Raw genomic sequence first — 13,773 nt, forward strand, 5'->3', positions numbered from 1 at the left:
GCCCTTAACTGCCTGGGCTCCTATATGGGAAGCGCTCTAGAAATATCAAAGAAACGATTGGTGGCTCCGAATGGGTAAGCAGATGTCACATTGCTTGTTTTCTTATGTACACTGAAAAAAAAATTTGCTTCTTGAGATTGGACTGTTGAGTCAGCATTCACTAATTCTGTTGCTACGGTTTAGCTTACCGTTCACCAGGAACCTGAGCTTTCACCTATTTCCAGACTGGAACACATCTATGAAAATTGTCTTATTTGAATAATATTTAATTCTGAAAGTCATCAATCTGCCCCCTTTTGCACCTCTTTCTCAGCACAATATGAGCTCCTTGTAGAGGATTTGCTCCCTTTTCTCTCCAGATCTTTCTGGTGGCTTCTCAGAATTGTTGTCTATCTCTTCTTAGTAGAGGTGGGGAAGCGGCTTGTGTAGTTTTGGAGATAAACTGTCACATCCATTTCCTTCTCTGTGAGCAGGATTTCCATTTTCCAAGCCTGATGGCATCTCCCAGCTAGAACAAGATCTACAGGTCTCTGATCTGGAAACTAAGAACAGAGACGTCTTAAGAGATGGCTGCCCAGGTGAGTAAGGCAGAATCACTCAGATGGAGATAGGAGGGGAGTGAAGTCCCATTGTCTAGCCAAGTTGTAGCTACCTTGACCATCAGAATGAATAGTAATACACGAAATGGAGATCTGCTTCCATTTCCATTCAGTTGTGTGTGTGTGTGTGTGTGAAGTTGTTTTGCCACACTGGGTGCTTGGGGTGAACTGGGGTCAGCCTCTGGATCTCTCCAGCCCCACCCTTCAGTTTTGAAGAACTCTGGTTTGTCTCTTACCATTATCAAGTTGCACTCAGTTCTGCTTAAGTCGCTTATCTAACTCTCTTGAACTTTGTCCCTGCTACCCTTTGTCATACTTTGGTTGGTTATCTTCTCACTCTGCCGAGCACACCCTGAGCCCTGTGTCTCAATGGCCTTATTCATGCCTCGCGTCCACTATTGAGATTGTGTGCTGAATTTCAGTAAATGCTAGGTTAGTTTTAGCCTCCAAATTTTCTTTTTACCAGCACAGGGTACAGATTACATTTGCCTTTTCTCTTATATATTGAATCAGATGGAGATACCAGAGAAGAGAACAAACTGTTGATTCCTAAGCAGAGAATTTCGGAAGAAGTATATTCATACAAAGCGAGAGTAGGAAGACTCAAGAAGGATATTGCCAAAGTTCCTGAGACGAGAGAAGTCGCTAAGTCTGAGGATAGATTAGAGAGGCTTCAGGAAATCCTAAGGAAATTTCTCTTCCTAGAGAGGGAGTTTAGGCAAATAACAATCAGCAAGAAATCCTTCACCAGTGAGAAGAGCAGTGAATACAGTGAACCAGAGAAGAGCTTTAGTCTGGACTCCACTTTTGATACAGATCAAAGAGTTCTTAGAATACAAAATATTGATGATGGTGATAAGTATGACATAAGCCTCAACCAGAATTCAGCTGCTGATAAACATGAACAAATAAATCTAACACAGGATTTTCAGAGTCATGACTATAAGGAAAGTTTAATGGATCTCTCTCCCCAAAGTAAATGTGAGAGCATTCCTACCCCTGAGAAATCCTATAAATGTGATGCATGTGAGAAAACCTTCCAGCAGAGCTCTGCCCTTTCTAGACATCAGCGAATTCATACTAGAGAGAAACCTTACAAATGTAAGGAATGTGAAAAATCTTTCAGTCAGAGCTCAAGTCTTAGTCGACATAAAAGAATACACTCTCGAGAAAAACCCTATAAATGTGAAGTATCTGAGAAGTCCTGTGATGCAGCTGAGAAATCTTGTAGTCAGAATTCAGATATAATCCAGCAGAAGAAGATTCACACTAGAGCAAAGTCCTATAAGTGTAACAGTTGTGACAGAGTCTTCAGCCGTAGTGTCCACCTTGCTCAACATCAGAGAATTCACAGAGAGATGCCTTATAAGTGTAATATATGTGGCATTGACTTCTATCATACCTCATACTTAGTCGAACATCAGAAGGTCCACTGTGAAGAGAAATCCTTTGACTACAATGATTGTGGGTTGAACTTTGTCAAGCATCAAGGGGTTCGTCTCCGAGAAAAGCCCTATACATGCAATGAATGTGGGAAAGACTTCCGATTGAATTCCCATCTCATTCAGCATCAAAGAATTCACACAGGAGAGAAACCACATGAATGTAATGAATGTGGGAAAGCTTTCAGCCAAACCTCATGCCTTATCCAGCATTACAAAACCCATAGGAAAGAGAAATCCTATGAGTATAAAGATTATGAGGAAAGTTTCAGTCATAGCTCAGATCTTGTCCTGCAACAGGAAGTCCTCAACAGAGAAAAGGCCTTTGATTGTGATATGTGGGAAAGCAGCCTCAGTCAGCAAGCACACCTTGTTCAGCATCAAAGAATTCATACCAAAGAGAAACCGTACGAGTGCAGTGAACGTGAGAACACATTTAGTCAAGTTCAGGCCTCGTTCAACATCTGAGAGCGCACAGCAGGGAGAACATCTTGTGTTGTAATTGAATGTGGTAAAGCTTTCAGTCATAAGTCGGCCTTTATTCAGCATCAGAAAATCTGCACCAGAATAAAACCCTCAGAATGTGATGAATGTAGGAAAGCTACGCTCTTAACACCTGCAAACCCTAACCAATGATATATATATATTTATATATATATTCGGTGTGGTAAATGTTTAATGCTATTTTCATACCTCAGTCGCCATTGGAGAATTCATGCTGGAGTACAATCTCATCACGATAACTGTGAAAATGCCACCAGTTTAAGAAGCTTGTTCTTCAAATTATTCCATGCAAAAAGCCTGTGAATGTGATAAATGCGGATTTGTGAGGGAAACTGCCATTATTTTCCAGTCCTCATTTGTCATTTGATAATCAGAGAACCCATGTCTGAGAGAAGTCATTTGAATGTACATCTGACATGCCCTTCAGTAGGATTTCATCTGTTTTCAGCACCAGAATTTCCACCAGACTGGATCTGGTATAATGCAAATGGGAAAACTTAACTCATATTTCAGGCTTTACTTGACATTTGAATACTGGAGAGAAAATTGTTGATTATTTGTATATGAAGTCAATCTATATCTATATATATATAGTCACAATTGTTTTCCTTGCAGAGGAATCAAGTCTGAGCACTGACTTGGTGAATGCATTGTTTTGTCATGATGTTCTTTTATTTAATATATTAGGTGTTGTAAGTATGTAAACTTTATTTATGGAATTCACTGAAGCTATTTTTATTTGACTATATACATTTTGATTTTATCCTAAAATTGGTTCTTAACTGTTCTAAGCTTCTGGAGGTAGTGTTAATACACTGATGTTAAAAACATAAGTTCTAGAAAGTTAATGCTTTTAGCTTTTTCTGCTGTTCTTAGTCCAAATTCTCTCCCAGACTTGTAGATCTGTTTTTCTGGCGACCCTACTTTCTATTCCTTGCCAACCAGTGCTCTTGGATTCCTGTTGATGTTTCCATTCTCTTAAGCACATTCAAATGAGGCTTTCCTAGTTTTAAACTTTACACCACTAGGAAAGCTGTCTCTGTTGATGTTGTTGTTTTGGTGTCTTCTTTCCTAAAGTGGAACATTTTCTATTAAAATAATTGGATCCTTGCATTTTATCCATCCACGAGTATTCTATGTCCTGAGTTTGTGGCAGGCACCAAAGCGTTTTCAAATGAAGCCTAGTACTTAGCTGCCCTTGTCCTGTATCTATAGTTCTCTGAAAGAAGTGATGACATCAGGGGCCCATGACTCCTGATTATGTAGTTACATTCAGCACCTTTCCTGCATGGCTCAGATTAGAATTGGTTTTTATGTAGTTTTCATTGGAGGTCCACAAAATGCTTAGGTCTGCTGTTTATAGCAAAATGAAGAACATAGGCTGAAAATGAGAGCTTCATCAGGGAGGGTGGCCTTCCAGCAGGACACTCCTGTTCTGTAGTGTCTCTAGGGAGGGTATTCAGAGAGAACAGCAGGTCAGTGTCTGATAAAACTTGGTTTCTTTGTTCAGATTTCTGACCCAGTCGCCCTTCAGTTCAGGGCAGTATTCGAAGAATGGGGACTCTGTGTATAATTGTTAAGATACCATCACACTTTAAAAGAAAAATATGACAAGAGTCTTCAAGTCATAAAAAAATGGTTTTGGTTTTGGTCTTTGTGTATATGTTTATTGATTAATGTGATCACAGGCCCCCAAGCACCACCAGGAATCACCGTGGATTACTGCCGGTTGTGGTCCCAAAACAACAGCAACAAAATGATCACAGATATTTGCACCAGAGTCCAGGGATTCTATCAGAAATTCCTAGCACGAATGTATGATTTTTAAAGAAAGTATATAAAATTCTCTTTTTTCTAAAGTCTGAATGACTTAAAAATGAAAATTTTGGCAGGTGGTTTTGTGTTTTATTTTTCCACCCTAAAGCCTAATAAAAGTTTATGATTCTTTAGATGATGTCGGTGTTAAAGCATTTTTGTGTCTATCTTAAGCTTTATAATCTTCTGTGAGTAAGACAAGTATCACTTAAAATTCTTGTCATTCCAACTATTGAGGCCTTCATAGTCAGGCGTTACAATATTCACTAGGATCTTCAGTAAGTGTGTATCATATTTTTGCTCTTCTGGCTAACCTCTAGGATAGTTCTGCCACATTTTACCTCTTAGCCATCAGCAGGCATAGGATATTATCAGGGCAGGGACTGATCTAAATATAGAACAAATTTTAAAATGCATGTGTTTTTTTCCACCTACGAATGTGTGTACTTCGCATAGAGAAACCAATAGTCACTTCGAGTGATTATGAAACTGAGGATTCAGTCATCCCTAAGTATCAGAGTATGTAAAAGTTACATGTATGCATTTTTGTTTTGGAATGTGCTTTTGTACTTCCACTTGAATAAAGGTGTGCTTATTACTTTAAGAGTTTGTTTCAAATGGAGTCTGAAGGCCTCAACCAGAAGCATTTTGGAATCTCCATCATGGCTGGGACTCAGTTCCTTCCAGAAATCTGCTTCACAGGAGTGGGTCATGTGCCTGATATATATATATATATATATATATATATAATCACTTGCTTTTCTACTCCCTGCAGGAATGAAGTCTGAAAAAGGTATTTTTACACTTAAAAGATATTTGGCTGGGAAGCTGTGTGCTCATAAAATTAGAGTAAGCAGTTTCAATAGGTCTAGGAAAAATAAGCTTTCTTTTTAGTAAGCATACTTGCAAAAATGAAAGCAAAATAATCATTGAGGGCAAGTAAGTTTGCCACTATTTAGTGTAACATTCTTTTTTGTTTTGTGGCGACACCCAGTGGTGCTCAGGGCTGACTCCGGGCTCTGCACTCAGGGCTCACTACTGTTCAGGCAACTGTATGGGATGTTGGGAATTGAACCTGGGTCAGCTGCACGCAAAGCAAGCAGCCCTACCAGCTGTACTATGGCTCTGGCCCCTAATGTGCGCTTTTGCTCTTAGGCTTCAATCCTGAAGAGTGGGGAAGGGAAGGGAAGGAATCTGCTAGCTGAGGATCCCCTGGTCTCTTGTCCATTGAAGCATGCTTATCTTCACAGACCACAGTAGCTATTGAAGGGAACTGCCTTGGTGAGGGACGGCGACGTGGAGAACTTAACCTGTTGGGGCCATGGAAGAAGGTGCCAACGCAGTTCTCTGACGCCAACTCATCATACTGTGCCCCAGAAGCAGGGTGATTTTCTTTTGCTAGCTCTTCATTCCCAGCGATTCAGCTTGCAGTTGATCCTGAGTGCTTTAGAATGCCATAGCATATAGTAATAGCTCCCCCACTCCTTTTTTCCTTGTATTAGCATTTTTGGTTGTTGCTAATCATGGGTGATGTACCTGGTGGTGCCTAGCGGCCACGGGGCCACTTGAGGAACACGCTACCATCAACGTTGACTTTCTTTCCAGGCCCCTTGGGCTTCCCCTCACACGGAGGTGGCTTGCTGACCCTTCTGGCAGGACACCCTGAATTTAGGCAGCAGGCTCTTCCACTAGGACAGAGCTTTGTTCTCTAGTCAGATCTCTGCCTGGGAATCCTTGCAATGAGTCATTTGCTTGCAGGATCAACAACATCCTGTGTTTTTTTTTTTTTTTTTTTAGGGGGGATGTGCTCCTGGCAGAGTCAGGTCGGTGTGGGAAGCAGGTGATGCCCTACAGGAAAAGGCTAAGCTCCAGCCCTTTGAGCCATCTTCCCCGCCGTGTTTGGGCAAGTTCTGAACCTGTGACTCAGTTTCTTCATTTGTAGTATGGGGAGTGTAATACTAGTCCCTGGATTCCTTGTGTGACCATCGGAAGTGTTAATGTAAGGACTGTAAGGACGCTCCCTTAGGAGACAAAGCACCCCCTTCCTTTAGAGAAAGTTCTCAGCCTGAGTGAGTCCAGACCATGTTCTTGGCCCACCCTGCCGGCCTGGCCCCGCCCACTCACCTTTCTGGACCAGTGTGGAGTAGGCATGTGACTCCAGCTCAGCCAATCTCAGGGGGTCTTCCTGGGAAATGTGCACGGGTGCGGGAGGGGCGGGACTTTTCTCCCTAAAGGACTTCACAGAGCAGGGGAACACCGGTGTGGTTCATCCAGGGGGTGCAGACGAAAGACAGGGCACGGAACGCCTCTGCTGTAGCTGGGGGCGCCACCCCCATAAAACCCACCATCTTGACCCCCAGGATGGGGAGCCCGTCCTGTCTTCCTTCGGGGCCCTGTCCCGGAAGCATCGCGACGGCAGAGCATTGGGCGGTGTACCTTCATCTGAGGAAGACGAAAGCTAAATGAACGCGAGATTCAAGGGGACGCCAGGATAGGGTCCGGCTCTGATCTGGCAATGGGGGGCCAGGCAAGGAAGTGTCTTGTAGGAAGGGTGTGAACTGCCGAGGGGAGGCGGGTGGGGGAGGGGTGGGGTGAGTCAGGCCTACCCGGGGCTGGTCCACACCCTAGAAGCTAGGGGGCGGGAAGATAATCCAGAGGGCTGAGCACGGACTTGCGTACTGAGACCCGGGTTTCCTCTCAAGCACCACGTGATTCCCAGCACTGCTGGGAGAATGCCCCCAAACACATTAAGAGTTCGGGAAAGGCGCTGGCCTGAACGCGGGCAACTCAGGTTCAATCCCTGGCACCCCAGATGGTCTCCCCACCCCATTCAGGAGTGATCCCTCCCTGAGTGCAAGGACAACTGTCTTGTTAATCCATACCTCAAAAGTCCAGCCCATGCAGGGGAGGGGACGGAGGAATATTATAAAGAACGATCACTTAAAATGGATTTTTGTGAAACAGTCTGGGAAACCATGCCAGAGGGAAGGTGTTTAAATTTGAAGAGTGAAAGTGAGGTACCGGGAGGAAAGTATGAGTCAATACAGGAAGCTTTTCTTCCTTTTTTTTTTTTTTTTTAATTTTTGGCCCACACCCAGCGGTGCTTGGGTCTCTGCACTCAGGGATCACTCCTGGCGGTACTCAGGGGACCTCATGTAGTGCCAGGGATCGAACCTGGGTTGTCAGCGTGCAAGGTAAGTGGTAACTGCTGCACTAACTCTGCGACCTGGGGAAGTTTTCCTTAAGTATGTCCTGGTGAGGGTCGGGCGTGAAACAAGGGCTGGATGTAGTTGAGAAGCTTCCTCAAGACTGAGCAATTAGGTCTGGACGCCTAAGCTAGTGAGAGTGCACCCAGGAAAGCAGCACACCAGCACCCAATCCTTTCGGAGAGCCCGTGTGCCTCCAAAATGCACCTTGCCCGCCCTGATCACACTTGCAGAATGGGGAGCAACTGTCTGATTTCTACTTTAATTTTTCGGGGCTGGGAGGGGGAGGGACAGTGCTCTATCCAGTGGTGCTGGGAGCTAATTCCAGGTAGCTGCTCGCGGTGCTGGGGGCCCACACTGCGGCGGGGATCAAACCCGGCGGGGAGTCCCGGGATAACCTACTGACTGATACAGGGCGCAGCAGTTTTCAGGCGCCGAATTCTTCGGGCTTCCCATTCCCAAGGAGCCGAGGGTGCTGCCTGCCGAGCTCCCTCTGCTGGGGACACTCGTCCCCTGGGTCGCACCTCCCAGTCTCAGCTCAGGTGCTAGTTCCTCCCGGAAGCCTTCGAGACTCTCCGCACCCCAGTCCAGTTGGGTCGGTGATAGCCCCTCCGCCCGCGCAAAGCTGGGGAAGGGGCGTGGAATAAACTCGGGGTGACCGATTGGAGTAGAGGGGGACGCGGTGTCGTCTCCGGTGGGGTGCCTGGGAAAGCGGGCGCGGCGCGCCAGCGGGGCCGGCCACTTGGAGGAGACCCTCGGCGAGAGCAACCGAAATGGGGCGGTGGGAAAAGCCCCTTGCCCTCCCGCTCGCGCTCCCGCCTGGCAGCGACCATAGAGACGCAGCGACCTCCGAGAGTCCTAGAGAGAAGGCGGAAGTGGCGCTTTACGGGGCGCACCTGTCTTGACAGGGGCCGAGCGCACTTCCGGTCGGCCGGAGGCCGCGAGTGAGCCGTAGGCTGCCGAGCCGATCGCGGGTGAGCGCGGGATCTGGGCGACGGGGGGCGGCGGGGGGCGGCGGGGGGCGGAAGGGCCCCGAGGGCCTCGGCGGGACTGGCGCTGTGAGCGGCGCGTCTGCCCGCAGCGTCCCGGGCCGCCCCCGGGGGTCGCGCTGGGGACCGTCCCTGAGCCGCAGCGGAGACGCCTGGCGGGGGCGCAGGGCCGGGCCGTTGCGGGAAGCGCCGTGAGGAGGCTGCAGGCTAGCTGGGCGTGAGCGGGGCCGGGCGAGATGTGCCGCGTTCTCGGCTCCGTTCAGGGAGGCCCCGGCACCCCGGAAGCCGAGCCCCGAGCCCCCAGGGCCTCCCGGGCCCTCAATGCCTCTCTCGGGAGTGCCGGTACCTGCGTGAAACTCTCTGGCGGGAGGGACGGTTTGGCTTCCCCTGGCTATCCGAGCCTCCTTGGCTGGCGGCTGAGAGCGAGCAGACGCCTTCCCTGCTGTCCTGTCTCTGCGGCCCAGGAGTGTTGCTTGATTTATTTATGGTTTGGGTTCTGATATTGGTGCCACACTCGGAGGTGCTCAGGGCTCTATGCAGTGCCAAGGATTGAGCCAGGATTGGCTGTATGCTTGCAAGCACCTTCCCCACTGTACTCTCTCTGGCCTAGTACTGTTAGATTTATTTTTGTGTGGGGGCCACATCTTGTGGTGTGCAGGGCTTACTCTGGCTCTGCTCTCAGGGATTACTCCTGGTGGTGCTTGGGGGACCATATGCAGTGCCCGGGATCGAACCAGGGTCGGCTGCATATAAGCTGCATGCTTTACCTGCTGTACTATCTCTACAGCTCTCCAGATTACTCCCGTTTTTTGTTTGGGAAAGGGGACCCGCACCTGGCAGTGCTCAGGGCTTACCCCACGCTTCTGCGCTCAGGGACCATTTCTGGCAATTTAGAGCTAGATGGGGATTGAACTTGGGTTCCCCGCTTGCAAGTTGAGCACCTTACACACTGTTCTATATCTCTGACCTCCAGATTTCCTCTGTAAAATCTGTCGTGTCCCCCTCAAATAATTGAGAGTCAAGTCTGTTTCTTCCAGAGGCCCAGCCCTGGAGAGCCCGCTTCTTGCCTTCCTCCCTCTGCGGAAGCCCCTTTGCGCTCCAGTAGTTGGGAATGTTTGCAGCAGCATTTCTGGCCTGAGAGCTTTTGCCCAGAAGGTGACTGGAGTGAGAACTTCCTGTGGGCCTCCAGAGCGAGCTTCAGAAAAACCTCCCAGTGATTTGGCCCTGCTTTTGAGGATCTGTTCCCATTTGCAATGTGTCTGTTCTTCCCTCTGGGTTGTGTTTTTTTGTTTGTTGTTTGTTTGAAATCACACCTGGTGATGCTCAGGGGTTCCACCTGCCTTGGCACTCAGGAATCAGTCTTCGTGGGGCTCAGGCGACCATCTGGGATGCCGGGGGTTGAACCCGACTCGCCTTCGTGCAAGGCAAATAGCCTCTCCGCTGGACTGTTTTCTCTCGGCTGCACCTGGCATCTCCGAGGCCCCTGGTCTGCTGCTGTGGGACTCATTTCTCAGGTCTTGGCCCACGGTGTGGCCAGTGTTTTTGCTTTAGAATGGCAAGTCAGTCCTGGTGACTGGTCTGATTCTAATCCTCGTCTGTCTTTTTCAACCACATAGTTGTCTCCTTCATGAAATCCTCTGCTCTTTGAGGAGGAGAAACAAAGTCGGTGGCGTCTTTCTAATTCCCGTGTGCTGTCCTCCACGGCCAGCAAGTGCATCCTAGCTTATGTTCTGGTGCTTTCCTGGGTGTCGGAGAAGGTACAGATCAGAGTAGGTGGGTGAGTGGCTGTGTGTTCCTCCCTCTGGAAGGGGCTCACGTAGCAGCACTCTGTTCTCTAGTGGCCAGAACTGGCAGTCACTGACCCTGCCCGCATCTCCTCTGTCCCCAGGGTCGGCCCCAAGACCCTCAATCTCTGCAGGGGGCGTGAAGATGCTCAAAGAGCGGCCAGGGATGGCGGAAGGACCTCAGCAGCATGTGGGCATCCCTGTGGTCAAGCTGGAGAAGGAGCTGCCGTGGGGCCGGGCGCGGGAGGAGCCGAACCCTGAGACCTTCCGGCTGCGCTTCCGCCAGTTCCGCTACCAGGAGGCGGCGGGGCCGCAGGAGGCGCTGCGGGAGCTGCAGGAGCTGTGTCGCCAGTGGCTGCGGCCCGAGATCCACACCAAGGAGCAGATCCTGGAGCTGCTGGTCCTGGAGCAGTTCCTGAGCATCCTGCCGCGGGAGTTCTATGCCTGGGTGCGGGAGCACGGCCTGGAGAGCGGCCGGGCGCTGGTGGCCATGGTGGAGGACTTCACGGAGCGGGCGCTGGAGGCCAAGGCGGTGGGTGAGAAGGGGCCATCCGGGGCCAGCCCTTGGGGGTGCAGGCATGCGTGTGGCCCGAGCATAGGCACTATGATGACCGGGGGATGCAGTTCCCAGGCGGGTGACAAATGGGCCGGAGTTGAGGACCTGGGGTGGGCGGAGGCTCTAGTGGGGGGTTTTGCGAGGTGGTGAGAAGTGGAGCCCTCAGAGTTTCCGTAGCCTCGTAAACCATTTCCAGTTGGAGCAAAAATGAGTCAAGATTAGAAGAATCCCGGCAGCGGTGGGTGGTGGGCAGCGAGACCTGGCATCACCATCCATGGTAGCAGAGCCTCAGGCCCACCAGAGGCCCTAGGGGCTTGTGACCCCGCATGGGGACCACACCTCACGGACAGTGGCATGTGGCACTGCCACCTCCATGGTGCAGGACATCGCCCAGGGGTGCGGTGCAGCTGTCGAGGGACTTTCAGGTGATGCCACAGAATCCCCCCTCAGCTGCCTGGGGTACACGCTGGTGGCACCCACTTTCTGGCTGGGGGGATGACAGGGTCCGAGGCTGAGACCCTGGGTGCGGTTCCCCCCACCCTGCACCCCCCTAACGGCCTGGAGCTCCGTGGTGGGTTTTATTCAGATCTTGACCTTATGGCATTTTTCCTCCCACTGGTGCCTTGCAGAGAGACCGGGCCTGGTGACTCTTCCTCAGCCCCTGTCAGGCCATTGGGTCGGGTCGTGTCATGCTGCCGGAGGGTGTTGGGAGAGGCAGAGAAGGGGGCGCGACTGCCTCTTCCCCTCCCCCAGCTTGGTGCAGGGTTTCTTCCCTTCCCTCATAGGCATCAGCCTGTCCACAGGTGCAGGGACAGCCAGAGGCGGCGGCGCTGTGCAGAGACCCCTGGGAGCCCGCCGTGCCCCTGGGCCCGGTGGAGGTGAAGCCTGAGTGGGGGATGCCGCAGGGCGAAGGCGTTCCAGCCCTGGAGCAGGGCGGCCCTGAGCAGCTGCCCCCAGACCCTGGGAGTGGGACGCAGCCCTTCCAGGAGCAGGGTAAGCCCAGTGGGGGGGCGCATTCCGGGAGCTGGGCACTGATGACTGACTCCTGTGGTGCCCGTCACTCTCTTGTCACGTCACATCCTCGCTCCTGCCAGCACTTGTGTGTGTAGGGGCTGTGTCTGGATGTCGCCAGTGGCCACAGACCATCTGGCTGGGAGCTTTTGTCAGGAGCATGGTCGTCACATGACTCACATAACTGTTCCAGGGGGTGTCCTTGACTGTGAGGAAGACATGGTGCCTTGTAGGGACAGGACATAGGGGGTTGGGGTCGTTGCCCCGGCTGACTGTAGGGAAAGGACCCCCAGACCTCCTCCCAGTCTCTAACTCTGACCCTTCTCATGCTTTCCTCCTGCCCAGCTGTGCCTGTTCTCCCGACTGTGAGCGCCAGGGACCAGGAGATGGCAGCTGGCTTTCTGGCAACGGGGTCCCAGGTGAGCTGCGCCCAGCCCTTTCTCGGGCTACCCCCTAGCCTTGGAGACTTGCTGGACTGGCCCCGGGCTCATCCCTCCCGGCGCTTCCTTCGTCTGTGGGCTGGGGCGCATGTCATATCCCTCGCTTAGTTTCTTTTCTGTTCTTCTTTTGGGACCACACTTGGTGATGCTTGGGGGTCACTCCTGGCAGGGCTTGGGGGGCCATATTTGGTGCTGGGGTCATTGCTGTGTATAGCAAGTGCCTGAGTCCCTGTCCCCTCTCTCCAGTCCCTGTGTTACTGTGGGGTAGTTTTTCTGTGAACTGGACATTGCTTTTGTCAGGAGCGGGGTATCGGGTTAGAACCCCTGGGGGGTGCTATCTCTCCTTGCTGGCTGGCCAGGAGAGCCATGCTCTGGTTAGCCACCAAGGCCCCTTCTGCAGGTTTGGCTGTGGCTGATCCACCTGGGTGCTCCCTCCAGAGCAGAGTTGGGGCTGCACGGGAAGCCTAGTGCTTTGTCAGCCATCTTCACTCACCCTTGCGCGGGCAGGGGCTCTGCCTTTCCAGGTGCCGGGAGTGCACCGTGATGCCCCTGGCAGATCTCGCCTGGCCGGTGCTAGGCCCAGGCCGGATGCCTGCATCCCTCCCCCTGCTCGGGAGGGAGATTCGGGGATGGCTGCAGGGCTGCATGCTAGCCCGAGCCCCCTCTCTGGGCACCAGCAGAAACTCTAACCTGTCTTGTTCTGAGGCTTGCCCCGAGGGTGACCTCTGGGTTCTGGGGTGAGGAGTAGACAGCAGCTCCAGGTGCTGTTGGGCGTGGGGGAGCAAACCCTGGGAACTGGGTGCCGGGGTGGGTGCCTCCTCCAACCTTTGCCCTCCGGCCCGGTGCCTTGTCTTCACCTGCCACCCTCCTGTCGTGCAGGTGCTGGCACCATTTAAGGACATGGCGTTAGCCTTCCCCGAGGAGGAGTGGAGGCACATGACCCCTGCGCAGATTGACTGCTTCGGGGAGTATGTGGAGCCCCAGGACTGTGGGGTGGCCTCTCCAGGTGAGGTGGGGGGCAGGCACATTCTGGCTGGGACAGGCGAGGCGATCCTTCAGGGTCCTGACCAGGCGTCTGCGGTTGGTGGCACCAAGGGCTGCAATGCCCACTGCCTCCCCTCTCGGCTCTGCCTCCTCAGCGGACCTTCATTGAGTGCCCCCAAGAGCGCCACGTGGGTTGGGGAGGGACAGCACTACCCCCTGGGAGCCGTGGGAGTGGGCTGTTTGTGGGCAGAGTGGGTATAAGGGTGCACAGAAGATTCTGGAAATGGAGGGAGATCTGGGATGAGTTGCCTGCAGCCGGCAGAGAAAGGCAGGGGGAGGGTGGAGGAGGGAAGTGCTGCGGGAGGCCAGCAGGGGGCGCCCGCAGGGACCTTGGCAAGTGCTGCCCTGAGGCCTAGTGGGGCTGACCCTCTTCCACGGTGTGT

General features: G+C 51.8%; 1 protein-coding gene across 6 annotated transcripts in view; it reads left to right on the forward strand.

The window, feature by feature from the left end:
* ZNF655 (zinc finger protein 655) overlaps positions 1-13,773 on the forward strand; it is a 28,785-nt gene that overhangs the window by 12,796 nt on the left and 2,216 nt on the right. For 2 of the 6 annotated variants that reach the window (XM_012934697.2, XM_055136117.1), the window contains 2 exons: positions 474-578; positions 1,113-4,964. In XM_012934697.2, coding sequence (XP_012790151.1) covers positions 474-578; positions 1,113-2,509 — 1,502 coding nt within the window. In that variant the 3' untranslated portion in view covers positions 2,510-4,964. Of the gene's footprint in view, positions 1-473; positions 579-1,112; positions 4,965-8,260; positions 8,541-10,171; positions 10,329-10,443; positions 10,872-11,680; positions 11,889-12,251; positions 12,326-13,225; positions 13,353-13,773 lie in introns of those variants that run through there. The other 4 variants (XM_055136116.1, XM_055136115.1, XM_055136114.1 and 1 more) reach the window with 4 other exon arrangements.

This window comes from Sorex araneus, chromosome 4, assembly GCF_027595985.1.
Source record: "Sorex araneus isolate mSorAra2 chromosome 4, mSorAra2.pri, whole genome shotgun sequence".
Lineage (NCBI taxonomy): Eukaryota > Metazoa > Chordata > Mammalia > Eulipotyphla > Soricidae > Sorex > Sorex araneus.